Here is a 25689-nt window from a genome sequence, read left to right on the forward strand (position 1 = left end):
CCTGCGGCACTTATCCGATTGGTTCCGCTCAAAGGAGTTCTTCTCCTGCACTGGGGTGGAAACATCTCTGGTGGCACCAATGGAGTTTGCCTATTGGCTTCATGCCCCGTCAGAGGAATTACCAATATTGGGATCATACGGGTATATCCTAAATCCTTTACGTAAAGCATGGAAATGGCTGGGTAAGACATATAACTGGAACAAAACAGTAACCCCACTGCTGCCCATCAAAGGTAATTTAGCGTTCCCAGAGGGGGGAAGGTCTGCTCTGTTCAAGAAATGGGAAAATTGTGGTATCAGGTACTTTGTTTCAGGTGGTGTCTGAGACAGGGACCATCAAGCCCTTCCGGGACCTGTGTGAGGAGTTTGGGCTGGGACAGAGAGACTATTTTCAATATATGCAGCTCAGCCACTATGTTAGAACACTACCAGCATCAGATCTTACGCAACAAACATGGGACTCCATGAGTGATTTACTAGCAATACAGGCCGTTAAAAGTGCCACTTCGCTACTTTCATCACCACCTCAGAGAACTGCAGGGGACCTTAGACTATACACAAGTGTCGCAACAGTGGCACCAAGAACTGAGGTGGAAACCTGACCTTGAACAGATAAAACTATACTTGACGAGTGTGTACCAGGTGACAGAGTGCGTATGGCAGGAAATGCCAATATAAATTTGTCCTGAGACTGTACATTTCACCACACAGGGCCTTCAGAGCAACCCTGAGGACTACAGATGATTGCCCAAAATGTGGACATGTGGGAGCCTCCCTAGGCCATATGTTTTGGTTCTGTACAGTGGTACTCTCCTTCTGGACAAAATTAGAACACATATCACAAATGTGGAAAGTACAATGGCAACCAACACCAGGTCAACTCTTTGACGTTTATAACATCCGTGGCAAACTGCCAGAGGGGCTGAGAGCCTTCCTGAAAAGAGTGGTTTTGATGGGCAAAAGAACAATCACGCAGTTGTGGTTACAACCGGAGCCACCTGGAGTACCGCAATGGAGAGGAGCTATGATGCAATGCTGTATGCTGGAAAAGAAGAAAGTGGGAGACCTGGCTACAAAGAGCGGTGACCAATTCTGCAAAACCTGGTCACCGTTTTGGGACACTAACGCCTGTTGCAAGAAGCAGGATTCTGAACTGTTAACAGGACCAGTAGGGGTGGGTAGAGGGGTGGGGTTTAGAGATGGGGGAGGATAGGGAGGAGAAGGGGGGAAAAAATAAAAACTGATTACGTTTATAGTGCGATTACCAAAAGATTTGTAAAATGTGCGTTACTATGTTGATTGATGTATTTTTAAAAAAATATTTACTACACTGTAGTAAACAGAAAAGGCAACTTTTACAGCTGTGGTATAAATGGCCTCAGCACACAGGAAAAATCAGTGCAAGGACGCACTAAAGCCACTTTTTATCAGAGCTTAGTAAAAGGGCCCCTTAACCTTCTATTGCCTCAGATACAAACATAGAGGCCCTTTTACTAAAGCTTAGCACGCAAAGGGTTTCTTCCTATGGGCTCTCTCTCATTTGTTTTTAAAATTTTTTTTTTTTTCATACTGGGAAAGCCCGAAGGTCCATCAAGCTCAGCATCCTGTTTCCAACAGTGGCCAAACCAGGTTACAAGTACCTGGCAAGATCCCAAAACGGTACAATACATTTTATGCTGCTTATCCTAGAAATAAGCAGTGGATTTTCCCAAAGATCATTTTAACAATGGGCTACGGTCTTTTCATTTAGGAAGCCAGCCAAACCTTTTTTTAAACCCCGCCAAGCTAACTTCTTTCACTACATTCTCTGGCAACGAATTCCAGAGTTTAATTACACACTGAGTGAAGAAATATTTTCTCTGATTCATTTTAAATTTACTACTTTGCAGCTTCATCGCATGCGGGAATCGCTAGGACAGCTTTGTAAAAGAAGCCCTAACAGTATTAGCACATGCTAAATGCCAAGAAGCCCCTAGACAAAAAAAATGGGCTTCTGAGCATTTAGCATGCACTAATTCCATTAGTGAGCACTAAGCTTTAGTTAAAGGGCCCCTTAGACTGTAAACCCTCCAGAGACGAGGGAAATATCTAGTGTACCTGTTTTGTAACTCGTATACAGTCATGAGCTAAATCCAAATAAAAATAATAGTATTACATCCCTTCCTGTTGCAAAAGCGCATCCTTTTTTTTTTTTTTAATGTTTTTATTTTCAAAAAGCCAACATACAATAGGTGAAGCACTGTGGATTCTTCAGTGTCAAGTATAAACATTTGTTATGCAAATATTTTCAAACATTTCACCCTTTCCCCCTCCCCTCATCCTGAGGCCTGAAGAAACTTTTGGCGTTAGAAAACTCACTGTTCATGTCATGAAGCTATCACTTGGATATACTGTGCCCTAGGGTGCCAGAAACGAAACAAAGAGCAAAAGAATGAAGATGTGAATGTCCCTGCTTTTTCTTTATGTACTCAAACTTGATAAATGGCTCTTCCACAAGCTCAGGGCATGTTAGAATAAAAATTCAAAGTTAGTCTTGCAAATAGATTAACATAATAAAAACCTCCTCTCCACTTATATCAACTCAAACGTATTCACTCATCCCTCTCAATAAGTCATAAGAACGTAAGCGTTGTCATACTGAGACAAAACAAAGGACCATCAAGTCCTGTATCTTGTTTCCAATAGTGGCCAATCCAGGTTACAAGTACCTGGCAAGAACCTGAAACAATAAAATAGATGTTATGCTGCTTATCCTAGAAATAAGCAGTGGATTTTCCCCATCTTAATAATGGGTTATGGACTTTTCTTTTCGCAAGTTAGCCAAACCTTTTTTAAACTCCGCTAAGCTAACTGCTTTTACCACATTCTCTGGCAACAAACTCCAGAGTTTAATTACATATTGAGTGAAGAAATATTTTCTCCAATTTGTTTTGAATTTACTACTTAACTTCATTGTGTGCACCCTAGTCCTAGTATTTTTGGAAAGAGTAAAACAATTCACCCATTCCATTCATTATTTTATGGACCTCTATATAACTCCCCTCAGTCGTCTCTTCTCCAAGCCAAAGAGCCCTAGCCGCTTAAGCGTTTCCTCATAGGGAAGTCATCCCATCCTGTTTATCACTGTTGCTCCCCTTCTCTGTACCTTTTCTAATTCCATTATATCTTTTTTGAGATGCGGTGAATTGCACACAGTATTAGAGATGTGATGGCATCATAGAGCGATAAACAAAAATGAGAATGTTATAAAGCCTTTATTATCCCTTTTCTAATACCTAGCTTTCTATTTGCTTTCTTAGCCGCCGCTGCACACTGAACAGAGGGCTTCAAAGTATTATCAGTGATAACACCTAGATCCTTTACCTGGTCAGTGACTCCTATTGTGGAACCCTGTATCACGTAGTTATAGTTTGGGTTCCTCTTTCCCATATGCATCACCTTGCACTTGCTCAGATTAAATATCATCTGCCATTTGAATGCCCAGTCTTGTAAGGTCCTCTTGCAAGTTTTCACAATCCTCTTGTGATTTTACAACTTTGAATAACTTTGTGTCACCAGCAAATTTAATTACCTCACTAGTTATTCCCATTTCTAGATCATTTATAAGTATGTTAAAAAGCAGAAGTCCCAGCACAGACCCCTGGGGAACCCCACTATCTACCCTTCTCTATTGAGAATACTGACCATATAACCCTACTCTCTGTTTTCTATCTTTTAACCAGTTTTTAATCCACAATAGAACACTACCTCCTATCCCATGACTCTCCAAATTCCTCTGGAGCATTTCATGAGGTATTCTGCCAAACACCTTTTAAAAATACACATACACAATATCAACCAGCTCACCTTTATCCACATATTTGTTCACCCCTTTCAAAGAAATGTAGTAGATTGGCGAGGCAACATTTCCCTTTACTAAGTCCATGTATCTGTAGAATGTGTTAGGTTTATCTCCAAAGCTGCATTAAACAACCTTTCTGCACCACTATTTGGGCTAAGGGGCAAGGTGTTAGATCATGAAGGACCGAAAGGGAAATAGGACTTGATATACTGCCTAAGGTTTTTTTGCAACTACATTCAAAGTGGTTTACATATATTCAGGTACTTATTTTTGTACCAGGGGCAATGGAAGGTTAAGTGACTTGCCCAGAGTCACAAAGAGCTGCAGTGGGAACTGAACTCAGTCCCCAGGATAAAAGTCCACTGCACTATATAAATATATATAACAGAATAAATTATCACCCAGTCCAGTAGTTAGCAGATTGATTGGATACTTCAAATATTATAATTTCAAAAATTGACATCAAATTGCTTCAGAAAGACTAAAAACCATGTGAATTATCCGGGAACTGTTTTACTTCATTTTATTTTTAAATGTTCCATGAAAAGCATGCTTGAATAATACAGTAGTTTAGTCTCTAGCAGAAAATGCCTTAAGCAACAGGTCAGCAGCTAGACCTGGAGACAACAGGCCATTGAGAACTTTTCCTTCTATCAAGGGGATCTGGTCACAGACAGCTGGATGGTTTCTGAAATGCTCTAGCACGTTTTCTTGGATGAGGTTCCACATCCACACGCTCTGTTGTCGGCTCCGCCTGCGTTGCAGCTCACCACTGCTGAGCATCAAGTCACGAAACGTGGTCATCTTGTCCCACATTTCCACAATGCCTTCCCCATATCTGGCAGCGATACGTAGCACCTGTTAAAACCAAATAAAAGGGGGAAAATAAATAAGAGCAGAAATTGAAAGCACGACAAATTGATGGTTCCCAAAATCAACATAGACATTATTTTTCCTACAACTAAACGTACTGTGGGTATGGACAAAAATGTGTGCTTTTCTTGCCCTTAACAAGGAGTCTGAGGAGGTTTTTTGGATTGAACAAGAGAGGTGGAAAAGAACCAAGTCCAAGAGACCAGTCCAAACACCAGGATAAGATGCACAAAAACAGAACTGAACAAGAGAGGTGGAAAAGAACCAGGTGTTTGGACTGATCTCTTGGACTTGGTTCTTTTCTACCTCTCTTGTTCAGTTCTGTTTTTGTGGAAATTGTGAACTCCTTTTGGGTTTTTTTGGATGTCATTCTGAATGACACATGCTCATAGTGCTGAGTCCTATTTTCACACAGTAGCACTGGGATAGATTCTGCAACAAGAGTTTGAAAATTCTGCCACACATTCACATCAATCTGCAACAGTTTTGCATTAGTGAGTATCCAAGACATAAGAGTCACCTACTGCTGAGAAAGTAACACTGGTGTAATAAGGGAAAGAGAAGCAACTAGGTGATGGCAGAGGAGAACGGAGCAACGGCTTACAACTTAGGAGGAAAGAGATGGTTTTCACTGATCTGTGGAAAAGGAGAATGCTATTACAGTTGCTATTTTTGAAGCTCTAAGCAAGAGCCGTAGGCTACTTCACAGCTTGCCATATGAACATCTTTAAGGAATCAATGTGTGACATGAATCAATGTCTGCCAGCCTTGAAAAGCAGAGATATAAGTATCCATCTTGTATCAAAGTACAGAAAGAAAAATGACCTAGTGGCAAGAGGGCATCATTCTCCAGGTGCCCTACTAGTGAGCTGCTGTTCACAGACAGACATACTAAGCATTCAGCTCCAAATCATGAAAAACAGGAAATAGGTGAAATTCTTACACCGGTACAAATATTTCACTAAGATCACTTTACAACTATGCATTTACCCAAAGACGTAATGTAAAATACATATAAAACAAAGAAGCAAGACAAAAGAAAATAATTGACTTGATACACTAACTGCTTGACAAAGACTCAGAAGCAAGCCATCGAAATCTGGTCATGGTAGCTGAGAACAAATTAAAAAGTCACTGGACAGAAGACAGAGAGTAGAGTAAAATGGCCATTTTTCTCAATGGAGGAGGGTGAATAGTGGAGTGCCGCTGGGACCAGTGCTATTTAACATATTTATTAATGATCTGAAAATCGGAACAAGTGAGGTGATTAAATTTGCAGATACTACTACTTACTTACTACTTAACATTTCTAAAGCACTACTAGGGTTACGCAGCGCTGTACAATTTACATAAAGGGACAGTCCCTGCTCAAAGAGCTTACAATCTAGTAGACAAGTGAACGGTCAAATTGGGGCAGTCTGGATTTACTGAATGGTAAGAGTTAGGTGCCGAACGCAGCAATGAAGAGGTGGGTTTTAAACAGAGACTTGAAGATGGGCAGGGAGGGGGCTTGGCGTATGGGCTCAGGAAGGTTGTTCCAAGTATAGGGTGAGGCGAGGCAGAATGAGTTGTTAAAACACATGCAGATTGTGAAAAATCGCAGAAGACCTTAGGAAACTGGAAGACTGGGCATCCAAATGGCAGATGAAATTTAATGTGGACAAATGCAGTGATGCACATTGGGAAGAATAATCCACATCACAGTTACCTGATGCTAGGGTCCACCTTAGGAGTCAAGAAAAAGATCTAGGTGTCATTGTAGACAATATGCTGAAATCTTTGCACAGTGTGCAGCAGCAGCCAAAAAAGCAAACAGGATGCTAGGAATTATTAGTAGAGGGATGGAAAATAAAATAATATAATGCCTCTATCTCGCTCCATGGTGCGTCCTCACCTTGGGTAGTGTGTTCAATTCTGGTCGCTGTATCTCAAAAAGGGATACAGCAGAATTAGAAAAGGTTCAAAGAAGAGTGACCAAAATGATAAAGGGGATGGAACTCCTCTCCTATGAGGAAAGGATAAAGAGGTTAGGACTCTTCAGCTTGGAAAAGAGACGGCTGAGGGGGGATACGATAGAGGTGTAGAACAGGTAAAAGTGAATCGATTTGTTTACTCTTTCAAAAAGTACAAAAACTAGGGGGCACTCAATGAAGCTACACTGAAATACTTTTCAAATAGGAAGAAATATTTTTTCACTCAACATTAATAGTTAAGCTCTGGAACTCTTTGCCACAGGATGTGGTAACAGTGGTTAAATTATCTGGGTTTAAAAAAGGTTTGGCCAAGCTCCTGAAGGAAAAGTCCATTGCCTGCTATACAGACAGACATAGGGGAAGCTACTGCTTGCCCTGGGATCAGTAACTTGGAATGTTGCCATTATATGGGTTTCTGCCAGATACTTGTGACCTGGATTGGCCACTGTTGGAAGCAGGATACTGGGCTAGATGGACAATTGGGCTGACCCAGTATGGCTATTCTTATGTTCTTATAAGATCTGACTAATCCAAGGACCACACATAGGTGGGCTTGTTTTATTAGGTTTACACAAGTATTACTTTCAACTCTTTTGCAGTTTTGTTGATAAGTGTCATACAAGATAAGGTCACAAAAGCCTGCATTCGTATGTGGGGATTCCTGGGCTATCATTTTGTTGTACTGATTTTCTAGTATTCTCAACAATAGAACCCAGTGACAAAAAAATTCCAATAGGATTTGTTAACAAACCTGTGACAAATGTGGGCAAGCATGCCAAAAAGTAATTTAAGGCAAATTAGTGTACATAGATTGCCTTAATAAAACAAGGATCACTTCTACAAGCCTTAGAGAAGTGGACTATAATCACAGTTACGTTGCTTGAGCCCTACAGGGAATGAGACTACAAACTATTTATATATTTAAGATGAATTACATTCCAGAAAGCCCGATTGTGAATCAAAACAAGTAGGTGAAAGTGTCTACATTGGGGTGAACCATGTAAAATTTGCAACTCTGTACAAGGAGCACGTGAAGGGGATAAAAGACCCAATGACCTCACCACCATGTTCCAAAGCTCTGAATCCGATCATGTTAAACAGCAACTCCAAAAACCAAACAGGATGGTTCATGTCCCAATTCCTCCTCTTCCAAATATGGAGGCTAGGCAAGGACGACAGCTCACTACTTTATAACTTACACATTACAAGGTGTAGCATTTCGTGTAGGTGTTTGCACTACAAAATATCACGCCAACCCTGTGGATGTCAAAAAACACTACAAAGCTGAGTCAAGCAAAGGGCATCAAGGAAGCTGCAACTGTCCTACTGGAAGCCACCTGTATCATGGAGGCTGATGAACTAAAACTCTGACATCGCATGGATGTCTGTAAAGGAAAGATTACCCGCAATGGTGTTCGTGTAGATAATAGGCCTTTTCCATAGCAAAATAGACAACACATCACCTGTTTCTGGAGTTGCCCTCTGCACAACAGCTACTAGAGGCAACAGACAGAATTTAAAAGACTGTAAAGAATGAATTCATGGGATGCAGACTATTCCCAATTAAACGCACTTTGGCGGCCATTCAAGAACCTTGGAGGCTCCTCTGCTGCACTAAAGAGAACCTCCTCTTCACCAGACACTACCTCGTGTTCCAGAGGGAAATGGTATCCATCCAAAGCTGCCACAAACTGATCTACAGCATACAGAGGGAGTACGCTATCATCGACAGTCAAAAAGAAGATAATGAGGTATCAACAGCTACAATGCCCCCAAAAACCACCCGAGCCTGTCTGCCAGGTTGGCAGAAGTCCCAACAGCTATAAAACCCCAGGAACCAACTGGGTCTGTCTAGCAGGTTGGAAGTGGCCTTGTAAAATCCCACGGAAGATGAAGATGCAGTCTAAAGTATAGTGGAGACAGTCCTTGATACAGCAGCTTTGCGAAACATGGATTCATGTTGGTATGAGAAGTCTCCTCCAATATAATATGTGGAAAACTGAGAATTGAGAAATTAAAAAAAGAAGAAGCTTCCAAGCTAAGTACTTGAATTTTGAAATAAAGTTTTTTGATAAAAGATAATTTATAAGGAAAAAGTAAAAAAATTAAAAAGTAATACAATTTTGGATCAATGACAAATACATGCCCACTCTAAGCAATGCTAGGCTTGATAAATTGAGCCATAGTAGTGGTGTCATGTGCATCTGATACATCCAATAGTGCTACTAGACACAAGTGTATTCTATAAAAAAACATTTTAATGGTTTGGAGCTGGGCATTTTGGCTTATAAAATACATGGCATACATTTTATACATCCTAGGTGTCACATGCTTAAAACTGTACCTTACACAACATGCAACTGAATGTTGATCATTGTGAGCATTTTAAAACACACTACATACAAACTGTATCTCACACTGTAATTGATTGATGATCACCATAGGAACTGAATTTCAAATTCATCATCTTGTCTAACTGTAATCTAAGCATTGTAATTACATCATAACTTGCAAGACTTCTTACAACAAACTAAACTAAGAAGTATTTATATACCGCAATAACCTTGTAGGTTTCTAAGCAGTTTACAAATAAGAAACCAGCATAACCAGAAAATTTACAATTAATATCAGACCGGGGTTGGTGGTTGGGAGGCGGGGATAGTGCTGGGCAGACTTATACGGTCTGTGCCACAGCCGGTGGTGGGAAGCAGGACTGGTGGTTGGGAGGCAGAGATAGTGCTGGGCAGACTTATACAGTCTGTGCCAGAGCCGGTGGTGGGAGGCGGGGCAGACTTGTACGGTCTGTGCCCTGAAGAGCACAGGTACAAATCAAAGTAGGGTATACATAAAAAGTAACACATATGAGTTATCTTGTTGGGCAGACTGGATGGACTGTGCAGGTCTTTTTCTGCTGTCATCTACTATGTTACTACAGTGGGGGAAATAAGTATTTGATCCCTTGCTGATTTTGTAAGTTTGCCCACTGACAAAGACATGAGCAGCCCATAATTGAAGGGTAGGTTATTGGTAACAGTGAGAGATAGCACATCACAAATTAAATCCGGAAAATCACATTGTGGAAAGTATATGAATTTATTTGCATTCTGCAGAGGGAAATAAGTATTTAATCCCTCTGGCAAACAAGACCTAATACTTGGTGGCAAAACCCTTGTTGGCAAGCACAGCGGTCAGACGTCTTCTGTAGTTGATGATGAGGTTTGCACACGTCAGGAGGAATTTTGGTCCACTCCTCTTTGCAGATCATCTCTAAATCATTAAGAGTTCTGGGCTGTCGCTTGGCAACTCGCAGCTTCAGCTCCCTCCATAAGTTTTCAATGGGATTAAGGTCTGGTGACTGGCTAGGCCACTCCATGACCCTAATGTGCTTCTTCCTGAGCCACTCCTTTGTTGCCTTGGCTGTATGTTTTGGGTCATTGTCGTGCTGGAAGACCCAGCCACGACCCATTTTTAAGGCCCTGGCGGAGGGAAGGAGGTTGTCACTCAGAATTGTACGGTACATGGCCCCATCCATTCTCCCATTGATGCGGTGAAGTAGTCCTGTGCCCTTAGCAGAGAAACACCCCCAAAACATAACATTTCCACCTCCATGCTTGACAGTGGGGACGGTGTTCTTTGGGTCATAGGCAGCATTTCTCTTCCTCCAAACACGGCAAGTTGAGTTCATGCCAAAGAGCTCAATTTTTGTCTCATCTGACCACAGCACCTTCTCCCAATCACTCTCGGCATCATCCAGGTGTTCACTGGCAAACTTCAGACGGGCCGTCACATGTGCCTTCCGGAGCAGGGGGACCTTGCGGGCACTGCAGGATTGCAATCCGTTATGTCGTAATGTGTTACCAATGGTTTTCGTGGTGACAGTGGTCCCAGCTGCCTTGAGATCATTGACAAGTTCCCCCCTTGTAGTTGTAGGCTGATTTCTAACCTTCCTCATGATCAAGGATACCCCACGAGGTGAGATTTTGCGTGGAGCCCCAGATCTTTGTCGATTGACAGTCATTTTGTACTTCTTCCATTTTCTTACTATGGCACCAACAGTTGTCTCCTTCTCGCCTAGCGTCTTACTGATGGTTTGTAGCCCATTCCAGCCTTGTGCAGGTGTATGATCTTGTCCCTAACATCCTTAGACAGCTCCTTGCTCTTGGCCATTTTGTAGAGGTTAGAGTCTGACTGATTCACTGAGTCTGTGGACAGGTGTCTTTCATACAGGTGACCATTGCCGACAGCTGTCTGTCATGCAGGTAACGAGTTGATTTGGAGCATCTACCTGGTCTGTAGGGGCCAGATCTCTTACTGGTTGGTGGGGGATCAAATACTTATTTCCCTCTGCAGAATGCAAATAAATTCATATACTTTCCACAATGTGATTTTCCGGATTTAATTTGTGATGTGCTATCTCTCACTGTTACCAATAACCTACCCTTCAATTATGGGCTGCTCATGTCTTTGTCAGTGGGCAAACTTACAAAATCAGCAAGGGATCAAATACTTATTTCCCCCACTGTATGTTAGACCTCACAAACTAAAATATTGTACAGTCTAGGTAATTAGCACAGGAACTTCTCAAACAACCATGCTTTAAGAAACTTTCTAAAGCACATAAGATCAGAAAATCTAACAGATACAGGAAGGTCGTCCCAAAGCTTAACACCTACAAAAAATGAACGAGGATTGAAACATCCTTTTATATCTAACTGCATCCTTTTGTATCTGTTTTAAAATATATCTATGTCTCAATTTTATAACAGGTGCATACGAGGAAAATATAGCGATGACAGCATATGCCCTGGTGCAAGACCATGAAGTATCTTAAATATCATAGTACAAGCCTTAAAATAAATTCTGCCTTGAATCGGAAGCCAATGTGCTCCAATTAGCAGCGGGGTGACCCTGTCAAATTTCTCTGCTGCATAGACCAGACAAACTGACAAATTCTGTATTGTTTGCAGTTTCTTCAGGATTATCTACAAACAGCCCACAAAAAGCACATTACAGTAATCTAGTTGACTTAAAACTAAAGCCTGAACAACCAGTTTACATTGAAGGGGATCAAAACAATGCCTGATCTTTCTTAATCTTTTTAAAGTAAAGAAATCTTCTTAGTGAGTTGGCCTACATGATTTTCAAAAGACAGATTAGTGTCCAATAACACTAACAGTAACTTTAGTTCTGTTTCAACTGGGAAACTGGTCTGATCTACATTTATGGTCTGGCAGAAAACATTCTGTTGAGGATTGGCCGAGATGAAAAATTTTTGTTTTTTTCTAAATTCAGTTTCAACTTATGGGTGGTTACCCAACTAATTTGACACAGAATTCAATTCTAGCATACATACTAGTCAACGTATCTTACTAAGAAATAAGTAAAGTAAAGGCGATTAGCTTAGTGGGGTTTTAAAAAGGTCTGGACGGCTTCCTAAAGGAAAAGTTCATAGACCATAGACTTGGGGAAAATCCACTGCTATTTCTGGGATAAGCAGCATAAAATGTATTGAACTTTTTGAGGATCTTGCCAGGTATTTGTGATCTGGATTTGCCACTGTTGGAAACAGGATGCTGGGCTTGATGGACCTTTGGTCTGTCCCAGTGTGGCAATACTTGTGTACTTATCTGCATAAATAAAGTACCAGAATACACAAGTACTTCCTTCTCAGTCCCCTATAATCTAAGGGAGATCTGGCAAATGTTCCTGTACCCCCCCTTTGGCTAGTGCAGCTCAACTTAAAACTTCACACACTCTTAACAGATCTCTCTGCCCTTCTTTAATTCTTCTTTCCCTGTCTCTATTATGTTAATAAACCATAGAACTGCTACTGCTGTCAGCCCAGATGTGGTTTTAGTCAACAACATAAATATTAAAAAAAAAGGTAGGTATATAAATCCCCAAAATTCTGTGCCTGCCCTACATGTATACAACCAATACACAGCTATGCATTGCCAAAAACATCACATCCCATATCTCATGTACACTGTCAGATTAAACAAAATTCAAAACCATGCAAACAAACCTCTGGTTTCCAAATTTTTGAGCGCTTGCGAAGTAGTTTCATTGCACTGATATATTCCGCCTGTAACCTTCGGGCTGGAACAAGCAAATCTCCATCTGCTTTGGTTACAGCAACTAAATCAGCCATCTCAATGATGCCCCGCTTAATCCCCTAAAGCGAATTGATTGAAAGAGGGAGAGATCAGCCGAGATGAAACAGAAACAGTCCAAAACCACCAGGTGACCCAGAACCAAGCAGGGTGTGTTCTCAAAGTCTGCACCAATCGGTCACTTCTGCTGGCCAATGGACAGCTTCAATCACTGCTTCTAGCAGTTGTGAACCTCAAACTTACAAAGCACATAATTATTTTCTCTTAAATCATTTTTTATTACTAAATCAATGTAATTCAGCATCAATTGGCTTTATTTCTCATCAATTCTGAACTTAATGGTTTTAAGGACCCTTTTACTAAGCCGCGTAGGCATATACACGCGTCAATTTGGAGTTACCGCCCGGCTACCGTGTGGCCCAGGTGGTAATTTCATTTTTTACACGTGACGGAAACAGGGCGGTAATAGTCATTCTACACACGTAGACGATTGCCACATGGTTACCGCGTGAGACCATACTGCTAAGTCAATGAGTGTGGGTAAGGTCTCAGACCCAAAATGGACGCGCGCCAGTTTTTATTTTGCCGTATGTCCATTTTCAGCAAAAAAAAATTTTTTAAGGTCTTTTTTACAGGTGCGCTGAAAAATGGATCTGCGCATGCCCATAACACACGCCTACACTTGCACAGCCCATTTTTCAGCGCAGCTTAGTAAATTCAGTCATACAGTCAACATTAAGGGATAAAATAAAGTTTCCAAAAACAATACAGAACATAAAATGAAAAGGATATTTCACAGCACCCTAGGTTATTTTTTACATGCAGAAAACCGTGTATATAATCATACGCATGCCACACATAGGGCGAGCACAGGTGATGTACTCATATATTTTCTAAACTAGAGTACCCACACACATTTACACCTGCCTTAGACCAAGAGTAAATCAGCATGTCGTGTGTGCTATTGGAGTTTTAGCAGAGAGCCAATTTTACAAAGACTACTGCCATATAGGACTGGTCTTAATATTTGGATTTTTCTCTCTTGGGGGCCATGTCTCCAAACTGGGTTAGATTTGCATATACCGTGATAGGAAAGAAACTCACTCCCAAGCCAGGGCACGTGGAATATGATCTCAGTCTCTCAAACTTACAGCTAGCACTCGCCAAAGTCCTTGCATCATGCCAAAAACAGCTTCCCGCTGGAGTCCAGAAGATGCAACATGTACGAGCAAACCTATCCATGTGTGCTTGGAAATTCTTTTCTATCAAGCCTGTGGCACCCAAAATGATGGGAAAAATTTCTGTATTTCTTGGTACTTGAGGATCCTTCTCTCTCTCCACGTGACTCACAGAGTAATTGCTCGGGACCGACACCTCTACAATTAATGCCAATGTGGTATTTCTCTCTTTTGCCACCAAATCTGGATTTCATGCATCCAGATTATCTGTTGGAATAAGGATGTCTCAGGTGATTTGTTTAGTTTGTCTTCCCAACTGGGGAAGTGCATGTGATGTTGGGGGGGGGGGGGGGGGGGGGGACTGCTTATTTTTACTTCCTTTTGCCTTCTCGTCTTTCTCACAAATTGCTTTCAGTCCTTCAGTAGAGGAGCACAACCTGTGATTCCCTTAGCACAGTAGTTGTTTACATGTAAAGACTAATTAGCCAATATATAGGATAACAATATATACCCCATTTGTACCATAGCGTTAAAGCAGTTTACATAAAACAATTATTATTAAAACTAGCCGTTAAGCCCGTTAAAATGGGCGATATTTCCAGCTACCCTCCTCGCCGCCACTCCCGCCCCCCTCCATGCTGGGCCCCCTGCACTGACCTGACAGCGCCTCTCACCTCCGTGTGGAAGCTCTGCTGCTGCCTGCAGCACTTCCACACGGAGGTGAGAGGCGCTGTCAGGTCAGTGCAGGAGGCCCGATACGGAGGGGGGCGGGAGCGGTGGCGAGGATGGGGGGGGGGGTGGAGGTTGGTGCGCTTGATGTTCATTTCCAGGCTCCAGTGGCAACGTCCGACAGTCCGACTCAGTTTCCCTCTCTGTTCCGCCCTCTGACGTTATCACGTCTTGACATGAGGGCAGGACAGAGAGGGAAGTCTCTACTGCGCATTTGCAGGTGAGTCGGTCACTTGCCATTTATATGTTTGATACAAACACTGTACAATAAACATTAACGCCAGAGAAGAATACAAACCACTACGTATCAGGAGAACAAAATACGGCTTACAAAAATACATTTGAAAATACCCATCGAAAATATTTTTAAAGGGCACCAGAAATCGATGTTCTGGTAGAAGTCCAAGTCCTACAGCCTTTTCAATGTTACGTGTCCCTCCTTGTGTCCTGACCTCTTAAGAGTGTTCTCCATCACGTGTCCATATTTTAACAATGAAATAACAACATATCTCAAATATCACACATCAGTGAAAATTCTCATTAAGAGATAAGTGATTGCCATTTTCATGAGAATTTTTACCGATATGGGATATGTTGCACTATTTTACAGTTACATATGGGTAGAAGATTGAGAAATCTCTAGAGGTCAGGACACAAGGAGGGACATGTTCCCAGTAGAACCTATGGTCTTAAATATTACATCAATCTCTGATGTCCTTTAAAAATATTTTCCCACAAATAATTCTTCTCAAGTTTTGACTATGTACCCGAATAGTGGTCTAAGGAAACGTTGAATATATATATCAATATTATGTCATGAATAATAATAATGTATGATTTTTTTTTTATGGTTTATATTTATATATTTAATGTTGTATTTCTGTACAAGTAGAATGCTTGCTAAAATATAAAATTAATAAATAGATTTAAACAAATATTTTCCATGGTATTTTTATAAGCCATGTTTTGCTCTCCTAATATAAATATAGCTATATATTTATTTAAGGCTGCCATACAACATTATTCTTTTGAAATATCAAGAGCTCCCCATCTAACCCCACTCTGTCCAAAAAAAATAGCGATAAATTAGTTCTAAATTCCACTGGTAAGCAGTATGCATTTTACTAAAGTCACACCTGTCATCCACTGACCGTGTTCTGGCCCTTCCTAAAAGTGAGGCTTGTTTAGGGTGGCAGGTTACCTGCAATTCATCGCCTCCTGCTGGTGGTAGCAGCAGCACAAACATGTCAACCATGTCAGCAACAGCAAACTCAGACTGTCCCACACCTGCAGAGTGTAAGAAAGGAGAGTCCAACATGGAGTGCGCTCCAGAGGCGCCATTTTACAACGCCAAGTTAAGCAGACAAGCATGACTTTCTAACATACATAAGAGTCTGGTCTCTTATTATTGCCACAACTCACCACTTTATCAACAAACTAGTGGAACCATGCCTGTTTCCTCAACAATGAAACGGGCCCTAGGAAGGCTGTCATGTAAGCTTTTTTTTTCTCTCCCCTGCCCTCCCCTCAATGTCCAGCTATTCTTCCCTCCCCTCCCATCCGTGTCCCACGTTTATCTCCTCTACTGTCCTCCCATCCAATACATGTCCATCAATTATCCCTCTGCCCTGCCCTCCCCTCCCTCCCCTCGATGTCCCGGGATTCTCTCCTCCCCTCGATTTGTACCTGAACATTCTGTGGCTGGCTGGCGCTGGCTTCCGTTCCATTCGTAACATCCCTCCTGACTTTAGCTCACCTCCAGCGTTCCCTTCCCTCTCACTGTTCCACCCTATGACGTCATTACGTCTTGACGCGAGGGCGGGACAGTGAGGGGGAATGGAATGCTGGAGGCTGGCTGACGTCAGGAGATGTTACAAACCCAGGCAGCCAGACATGGAACGTTGGAGGTGCAAATTCTTATATAGGATATTCATAAACTGATATTATAGCAGGATGCTTATGAGAAGTAGGATCAAATTAGGCTCCTTTTTCTATCTCAGAGAGGCAAGACAAGCACCAATATGCCATCACAAGCGCCTAGAGTCAGTCAGCACTAACTGCATGCACCATTTACACCTGCTGCAAAGTGTGTACATGCGTTCGTTATAAAATATGTGCATCCGTCACAACTCTGCCTTCGTTCCACCCAGGCTATGCCCCTAGGAATGCTTATGCACAGGGGGGCCTTATTCTATAAAGGTTGTGCTCCTAAATTACGTGTGTGATCTATACTCCTAAATTAGGGCCTATTACACTGAGATTTGAGTGTAAATTTAGGAGCATAACCTTCATAGAATAAGGCCCAGTTGGTGTAAAAGGAGATGCACACTTTCCGTGCAATTAATTTTTACACATGAGTTTATGGAAGTCTCAACTGATAAAACATTAAACTGCAGATCAAAAGAATAAAGTACTCTTTAGCTCATGTGTGCACAAACTATGGTACATGGACAGAATCCAGGCTGGGGAACTCAATATTTGACCTACATAGATTTTTTTTTTTAAGTTTCCTCTTTGTTCTTTTCTTCTTTACTGTTTTTATGATTGTAAACCACTTTGATTTGAGTCACTTCAGGAGGAGTGGTATGGCAACATTCTAATAAAATATTAGCATACGCATATAATGATCCTTTTGCTATCTCTGGAACAACATCCCCTTCATCACTATCCTCCCATTTAAGCAAATACAAGCTTGTTTGTTCTGTTTGTTTGTGAAGATCCTTGTTTGAAACCCAAGCCATGATTTCATTACTATATTGTAGGAAGAGAGAGATGTTACAGGTTCACAGAAAGGACCGGATAATGATTCAAAGAGCTACCTTTAGTTATATGACTGAAAGCACTTACCAAGGAGTGCTAGGGCCAAAGTGATCACCTCCTTCTTTGATAAGGGGACATACTCCTTGTTATGGGGCTAAGTAAATCTCTCTCTCAGGGGTGGCTAACTGGGAGGCTTAAAGTACTCAGACTCTCAGTAAGCAGTTCCCTATGAAATCAAGATTACTAAAACTAAAAAAAAAAAAAAAAAAATTTAGCTTCCTGTGTAAAATGTTCTCACACGGTATATCCAAAATTCAGAAACTTGTTACCGATAAATGGTGGCATACTTTTTCAGGAGCTCAGAGCAGAAAACCATCTCCCAGCACATACCTACTGTTTCCACCAGAACAACATCGTAACCTCCTCCTTCACACAGCAAAATAGCCTCATTGGTGGTCCTTGTTACGCCTCCCAGGGTTCCTCTGGTGGGTGATGCTCTGATGTAAGCATTCATGTCCTTGGACAACTCTGTCATCCGCGTTTTATCACCCAAAAGCGATCCTGAAACACCATTCAGAAAGCACAACCTGATTCATAAAAGAAGCTAAATATCTGTGAGAGAACCAAGTTACCCCATTATCACATAGTGATGATGCTATGAGCTACTGCAAGCCTGGATAATATTGTAGCTATTGGAGATTGCTATATAGAACCCAACCCATTCTACAATATAAAGACTTCAAAAATTATAGTGCAGACTTCTAATTGAGATTGGGCAGAATTGCAGCTGTAGGAAGACACGCGACTGCTACTCCTATCAGGCCAGGGACAACGTAAGAAAAGCCACCCTACGTCAGGCCAAGTTTCATCAAGCCCAGCACTCTGTTCTCATGCTACAAGTACCCAGAGGATCCCAAAATGCAAATCTAATGTACTCATAACTCAATTCCTGGAACAGGCAACGGCCTTCTCAAGCTCACCTGGCTACTTGTTTTTATGGACTTTTCCTCTAGAACTTGCCCAAACTTCTTTTGAACCTATATTAGTCATCTTGGCAACAGCTTCCACAGCTTAATTATGCGCTGAATTAAATATTCCTTCCTACCATTTATTTTCAGTCTGCTGGCTGTAAGTTTCATGCAGTGTCCTCTTGTTTCAATGTTGTTTGAAAGGTTGTACCACCATCCCATATTCATCTCACTCACTCCATTTAGGTTTCTATAAATGTCTTTATATTCATTTTCAGCGGTCTCTTTTCTAAACTGAAGAGCCAAAGCACACTGGACGGAAAAAGTCAATACACAGTCCACAATCAGCCAAGATCTTTTTCCTGGGCAATGACTCCTAATTCAGAACCTAGCATTTTGTTCCCGTAATTGGGATTATTTCTCCCTATGCGCATCACTTGTCTATATTAAACTTTACCTGCCATTTAGATGTCCAGTCTTCTACTCAAATTCTCACAATCCTAGGCCATTTTAATAACCACAAATTCTGATCACCTCACTCATCACTCCTATCTCCACATCATGTATGAATATGATCATCAGCACAAGTCCCAGTACAGACCCTTATGTCACTCCATGAATGATCCATTTCCATGTGGAAAACTACTTGGCCCTATCTTCTACGTTCTGCCTTTAACCAGTTATCAATTTAACAGGATATTGCCTCTTATCTCATTACTTTTAATTTCTTTAGGAATCACTCATGAGGGACTTGAGTGGTGGACTTTGGTCCTGGGGAACTGGGTTCGAGTCCCACTGCAGGCACAGACAGCTCCTTGTGACTCTGGGTAAGTCACTTAACCCTCCATTGCCCCAGGTACAAATAAGTACCTGTATATAATATGTAAACCCCACAGAAAGGCAGCATATCAAGTCCCAGTTCCCTTTCCCTATTTCAGATTCTACATGGAATGTTAATGTTGCTATTCCACTAGCAACATTCCATGTAGAAGCCTGCCCCTTGCAGCTGCGCAGGCTTCTGTTTCTGTGAGTCTGACGTCCTGCACGTACGTGCAGGACGTCAGACTCACAGAAACAGAAGCCTGCGCGGCTGCAAGGGCAGGCTTCTATATGGAATGTTGCTAGTGGAGGAGTGGCCTAGTAGTTACAGTGGTGGACTTTGGTCCTGGGGAACTGGGTGCGATTCCCACTGCAGGCACAGGCAGCTCCTTGTGACTCTGGGTAAGTCACTTAACCCTCCATTGCCCCAGGTACAAATAAGTACCTGTATGTAATATGTAAGCCGCATTGAGCCTGCTATGAGTGGGGAAAGCGCGGGCTACAAATGTAATAAAAATTTAAAAATAAAATAAAATGGGCAGGCGACATGTGGAAGTAGCATAACTTCTACCTTCAAGTGGAAGCTGCTGCAATCCTCCTGCTCATTTTTTTCAAACATATGTATAAGTGCCACCAAATAAGTACCAAGACCGCAACTTATACCGGTTTTCACTTTAGAGGTGGAAACAATGGAAGATTAAGGAGAAAAACTCCCTTAATCCCTCATTAAAAAACCCTGGTCAAAACCAAACATTTTTCTAAAATCTGTGTGCTTCCGAGCTGATTTTAAATAAGAATGGGACATTTTTTTCTCAAAGATGTGTATTGCATTTTGTAATGGTAATACATGTCAATTTTTATTCCACCTGGGCTACACACCACCATGCCCCCTTGAAATCTCTGCATTTCTGAAATCGCTATTTATGTGTGTATGCAACATACACTTGGAGATGTTTCTAAAATAAAGGCCTAAGTACAACTGGCTCACCTTTATCCATCTGTTTACACCTTGAAAAAACTTAAATCATCTTTCTAAAATTATACAGACCAGAAATGTTATGGATCCTAATCCTGGGTAAAGCCACCCCTCAAAAGAGGAGAGCCAAGTGTTTAGTATAGGTCGGACCTGTGCTGGGGTCCACCCAGGTTTTCTGGATATCCACTATGAATATTCATGGTTTCCAATGTTTATGAATTTCTCTCAAGCATATTCATAGTGGACATCCTCAAAACCTGACTGTGCTTAATATACCGCCCTTCATAATACAATCAGAGCGGCTTTCAATTCCCCCAGAATTCTAACACACGTGTAAATGCAAGTAACGTCCCCGATACGTGTATAGAATAGCACTAAGGACCAGAGAGCGCACCTACATTTACACACAGCCATTTACGCCACTGAAAACCTGGTGTAAATACCTGTGCTTAAATGTAGGCGCATTCCCCCAGGATTCTATAACATGCGTAAATGCAAGTAACGTCCCCGATACGCCCACTCCTCCTATGGCAGCATCTTCTTTTCAGCTACGCACATTAGAATTTTGCCTCTTTTTAGAATACGCCTAAAAAGTATGTGTAAATTCCAATTATTGCCCATCAGTGATAATTGGTTATCAGCCATTCACTGATTGGCTCGTTACTCGATTTAGTGCACGTAAATTGGCCGCGTGCACAATGTAACACATGTTACTCGCGCCTTATATAGAATCCGGCAGTATATGCAGGTACTCTCTTCTGTCCCTAGTGGGCTCACAATCTGAAGCGTTTTTGTACCTGGGGCAATGGAGGGTTAGGTGACTTGTCCAGTGTCACAAGGAACTGCAATGGGAACTGAACCTAGTTCCCCAGGATCTCAGTTCACTGCACTAACCATTAGGCTACTTCTCTACTTCAAGCCCCATCATCACCAAGGCCACAGAATTTCAGATCCATTGCACTGCTATATATATGTCATCATGTTCACTACGTTTCTGTTAGTGTTTTTAAACCCATTTTATTTGTGAAAATGCTCGACCTCACCTCCTGAAGAAGAATACAAGAGAGAGAGGCCCTCCTGTCGAGGATTTATATCCAATGTGCTTCTGGAGTCGAGCTGAAAGATGACTGAAATATCAAATAGTCCGAGGTTTTGTGAGCGTGTTCACATGGTCCTGGTCCTAGAGCTGCAAAGATAAGTGTATTAAGCATATGGAATTTTTGTATGATTTTTGGTTTTGCATTTTTGAATGTAGATAGTACCTTTTGGCGTGTTGGCTCACCTGTATCTATATATGCTTGGCCGTTTGATTTTTTGGGGAACAGTTTTTTCTCTTTAGGTGGAGAGTTTTCTGTGCTTTTTATACAGAAGCCAACAAAAACCTGTGATAGCAGCCCATTTCAGGATGATTACTTTATGGTGTCTCCTGAGGCAGCTGAGGTTTTATTTAATTCTATTAGCTTTTTAGAGGGTGTCAACATCCACTCGTATTCTATAGCAAATATTTTTTGATAATTTGGTACCTTTTTGTGTTTTATTTTTACTGCTATATATAGACCATAATCACTTCCCTTCTTCTGCTGGGAGCAACAAAGGCGGTGATCAAATCTGCAGATTATACACAAATTATTTAAAGCTGTTAAATAATGGGCAAATTGTCAGAGTTGCAGGAGGTCCTTGCGAGACTGGAGACCTAGGTGTCTAAAATTTAATGTGGAAAACTGCAAAAGGATACATGTAGAGAAGAATAGTCCTAACTCCAGGTGCATGACGCTGGGTTCCATATTAGCATAGGTTGCTGTCCCAGCTTCATGTACCAACATAATTTACCAACGTTTCTTCTTGCTAAGCAAGGAGTGGACCACTCTCCAACCTCCAATATATTACAAAATTAGTGTCCCTGTGAACCCCCCCCCCCCCAAACCTAAAAAATCTTTATTATAAAAAGCAAAACAAAAGAAAGATAGCAGGCCAAGTGGATCCTCTTGCTTCCGACTCTCAATATACTACAAAGGAATGTCCACCAGCAGGAGGAGGAGGAAAAGTCTAAGGAGCTGAATGTTATGCTACTTACTATTCATTTATTCACTACACCTTAGAAATAGTTGGCATTAATTGGGTTCCTTGTCAATTAAGGGATCAATCATTTCAGAGGTCCCGTGAATTAAAATATGTGCACAGAAAGACGACGACTGTGCGCATATTACCACAATTCTGTGCATACATTTTATGCCACAGTAATCTACAGGGCCCATCAGAGGGTTATATCACCAAAAGAAGTCTTAAAGGCCATGTTATTTAACCTGCATCTGCACAGATCCATTTTTGAATCTTCCACTTCACTAATCAAAAGTTTTCTGCTTGTAGCCAAGTAAGCAAAGCACTTGTATTATTCAGAATTTGATTCCAAATTCCAGTGAATGTCTCCTAGATGCTGGAATTAAATACTGAATGCTTTTCTTACTTACTAACATTGGGAAGAAAAATCTAAGTCACAGTTACTTGATGCTAGAGTCCACCTTAGAAGTTAGCACCCAAGAAAATAAATCTAGGTGTCATTGTTGACAATGCATTGAAATCTTCTGCCAAGTCAGCCTCTCAAATAGTGCTATGACTAGGTGACACTCTATGAAATTATTAGATTCAAAAAATTTAGAGAAAGTATTTCTCTCAGTTCATAATTAAGCTGTGGAAATGTTGCCAAAGAATATGATCAAAGCAGTTAGCATGACTGTTTTTGAAAGGTTTAAACAAGTTTGTGGAGGAGTTCCGTCTAAATCCCTGGTAGTCTCTGCAATTCAATCCAATTACGGGATTCCTTTGACTCTGCTGCACCATCTTCTTTCCCTACAGGTCTACCATTTGATGACAGGACTGCATTGTTCTGAAATGAATTTTTCATTGCTCCTTTCCAGCCAGCAAATTAGCACCAACATGAAAGATAAAAACGTGCACAGCAATTTTCACATATACATTTTACCCAAATGCAGGACCAGATTAAGTAATGAGGGTCTTTTACAAAGCAATGGTAAGCCCAAAGCCAGTGGTAAGCTTACTGCTCACTAATCTGAAACTACCACTGGCCCAACACGGCCACCAGCAGTTAGAGCGCGTGCCATTTCCGGTGTAGCCATTTTGGGGTGGGGGGGGGTGGGGGGGTATTTTACCCACTGCAGTAAAAATGGCCCCCACCGCTACCGCTGGGCCCTTGTTCTTGCAGGTTAGTAAAAGGGCTCCTAAAATAGGCTTGTGCCCATGGCCCAAAAGATTTAGGGAGCCCTGTACAATGTGCTTTAATTCAAACCTGGTTTTACTGCTACATCCGAGGGGGGGAAAAAAGTCACCACCCAGCAATGAACTGCAGCCCACAGGTATGAGGAGAAGCAGGGCAGTTATGGCACTTGGGTTTCTCTTGCTCACTGTATCTACATCCAGACTATCCATAATCTTGGCAACACTACTTGCCCAAAGCTGAATCCGATTGCCAGTGTTTCCACAAGTTGCTTAGGGCCCTACATGGATGGCAAAGAATGAAATCTCTTCAGGACACACTCACCACCACTTGTACTAGAGGATGGGTCCACAGCCAGGACAGAAACACGATGTCCTTTCCCTGTTAGCATCTTCCCAAAGCATTCAATGAATGTGGATTTCCCAGCACCAGGTGGACCAGATAATCCTAGAGAGTTTAAAATATTAATAATCTCTAGCACTAAAAAAAAAAAAAAAAAAAAAGCAAACTCTCTGAATATTTATACAGTCTAAAAAGCAAAGGACTGTTTACAAAGCTGCACAGCAATGCCAACACAGCCCATTCAAAGTGAATGGGCTGTGCTGGCAGTACCGCACCGCCAGCGTGCCTTTGTAAACAGGGGCCAAAATGTTTTATTACCACTGAAACATGTTTATGTTCTAGTAAAACGGTGTGTCTACTAGTTAAAAATTCCATTTTCTCCAAAATCAATATAACTACTTACAGAAAACAGAACATTTCACACCTTTCCTTGCTTGCTTACTAGTGGGGCATTACTAACAACAGGAAAGCATTCCAAATCAATTTGCATATGTCCCCTTGCTGTGAAGAAGATTTCATCAGATAACATTTCCAATTCATTAAAACATAACACGGTAAGATCATATCATCCAGGGCAGCACAACATTAAAACAAAATAAATAACACTTCAAACTGACCCACTCTAAAGGCTAGTGGCTTTCCGTTATTTAAGAGCTCTTGTTCTCGGTGGTAAGATAATACCTTCTGCAAGAGCACTTGTGCCAGCTCTTTTTTCCTGCCATGGCTGGACTCAATGAGAGTGATGGCCTCAGCCAGACAAGCTCGCTGCCCTTGGATTAAGCCACCGTACAGTCTGTGGAGCAGCCGGTGCTCCTGCTCGGAAAGCTCCGCCACTTGCCGGCTCTGGGCGGCAGAGAAGTTGTGGCAAGGCCGCCGCCTGCGGATGTCCTTCGTGAAGAAAGAGCAGAGCGGAAACCTCCGCAGCGTTAGACTTCGCATAGCTGTTGTGGCTGCCGTTTCCAATTCAACTGTCACTGGCCACCGGCCTCTGAAAAGAAACAGAAAGGGCGCTTTAGCCCATTACGCTTTGTAGGCACTTCAAAACTACTCAAGGAACCCTTGCATCCGATTCTGCAACTCTATGGTTATTTTAATCCCTCTTCCTCCTGAATTTACCTTAATAAAGCTCATAAAACAGAGATAGCAAGTCACACACCGGAATCGACCATCTCTCTTCCGCGCTCCCCTATCCGCAGCCATCAACCCACATTCTGAAACTTTCTTTTTTTTTTATTTTTTTTTTCAATAATTTTAATTGATTTATTTTAATGTAACCAAAAAAATGAATAGAGGTCACCCAAAATCGACCAGGCCCTACCGTTTTCCTTCGCTGGTGTCCCGCCCCCTCCATCGTCATTTCCTCTTTCCGTTAGGGCAGGACTACTACACGGCTGAGGGAAAGTCTTATTAAACCAAGGAGGTCTGATTGAGAACAGTAGGGCGGCGTGACGTGAAAACGTTGAAACCACGGAGATTAATCTAGGTTTCCCCTTCCCCGGGTAGCCGTCGTTCTGCATACACTACTACTACTATTTATAACATAGTAGATGACGGCAGAAAAAGACCTGCACGGTCCACCCAGTCAGCCCAACAAGATAAACTCACATGTGTCATTTTTTGTGTATACCTTACCTTGATTTCTACCTGTCTTTTTCACGGCACAGACCGTATAAGTCTGCCCAGCACTATCCCCACCTCCCAACAACCCGCCCCGCCACCGGCTCTGGCACAGACCGTATAAGTCTGCCCAGCACTATCCCCACCTCCCAACCACCAGCCCTGCCTCCCACCGCCGGCTAAGGTTCTGGCTCCTATAGCACTCCTATAGCGCTACAAGGCATACCCAGCGCTGTACACCATACATGAAACGACCAGGGGCGTCGCT

General features: G+C 41.9%; 1 protein-coding gene across 2 annotated transcripts; it reads right to left on the bottom strand.

Annotated features, from left to right (window-relative positions):
• Positions 1–4334: 4334 nt before the first annotated feature.
• On the bottom strand, positions 4335–25157 carry MMAA (metabolism of cobalamin associated A). 2 transcript variants are annotated; one of them, XM_030191674.1, is made up of 7 exons: positions 25123–25157; positions 24422–24792; positions 23787–23909; positions 17858–18028; positions 15909–15994; positions 12713–12862; positions 4335–4699 (listed from the first exon to the last, which is right to left on the bottom strand). In XM_030191674.1, exons 2-7 carry the CDS (start codon positions 24741–24743, stop codon positions 4412–4414), a joined length of 1140 nt encoding a protein of 379 aa, XP_030047534.1. In that variant the 5' UTR covers positions 24744–24792; positions 25123–25157; the 3' UTR covers positions 4335–4411. The 2 variants fall into 2 exon arrangements, with proteins under 2 accessions (XP_030047534.1, XP_030047535.1); XM_030191675.1 differs by lacking the exon at positions 25123–25157 and adding an exon at positions 24921–25008.
• Between the last annotated feature and the right edge of the window lie 532 nt (positions 25158–25689).

The sequence above is a fragment of the Microcaecilia unicolor genome, chromosome 2 (genome assembly GCF_901765095.1).
Source record: "Microcaecilia unicolor chromosome 2, aMicUni1.1, whole genome shotgun sequence".
Lineage (NCBI taxonomy): Eukaryota > Metazoa > Chordata > Amphibia > Gymnophiona > Siphonopidae > Microcaecilia > Microcaecilia unicolor.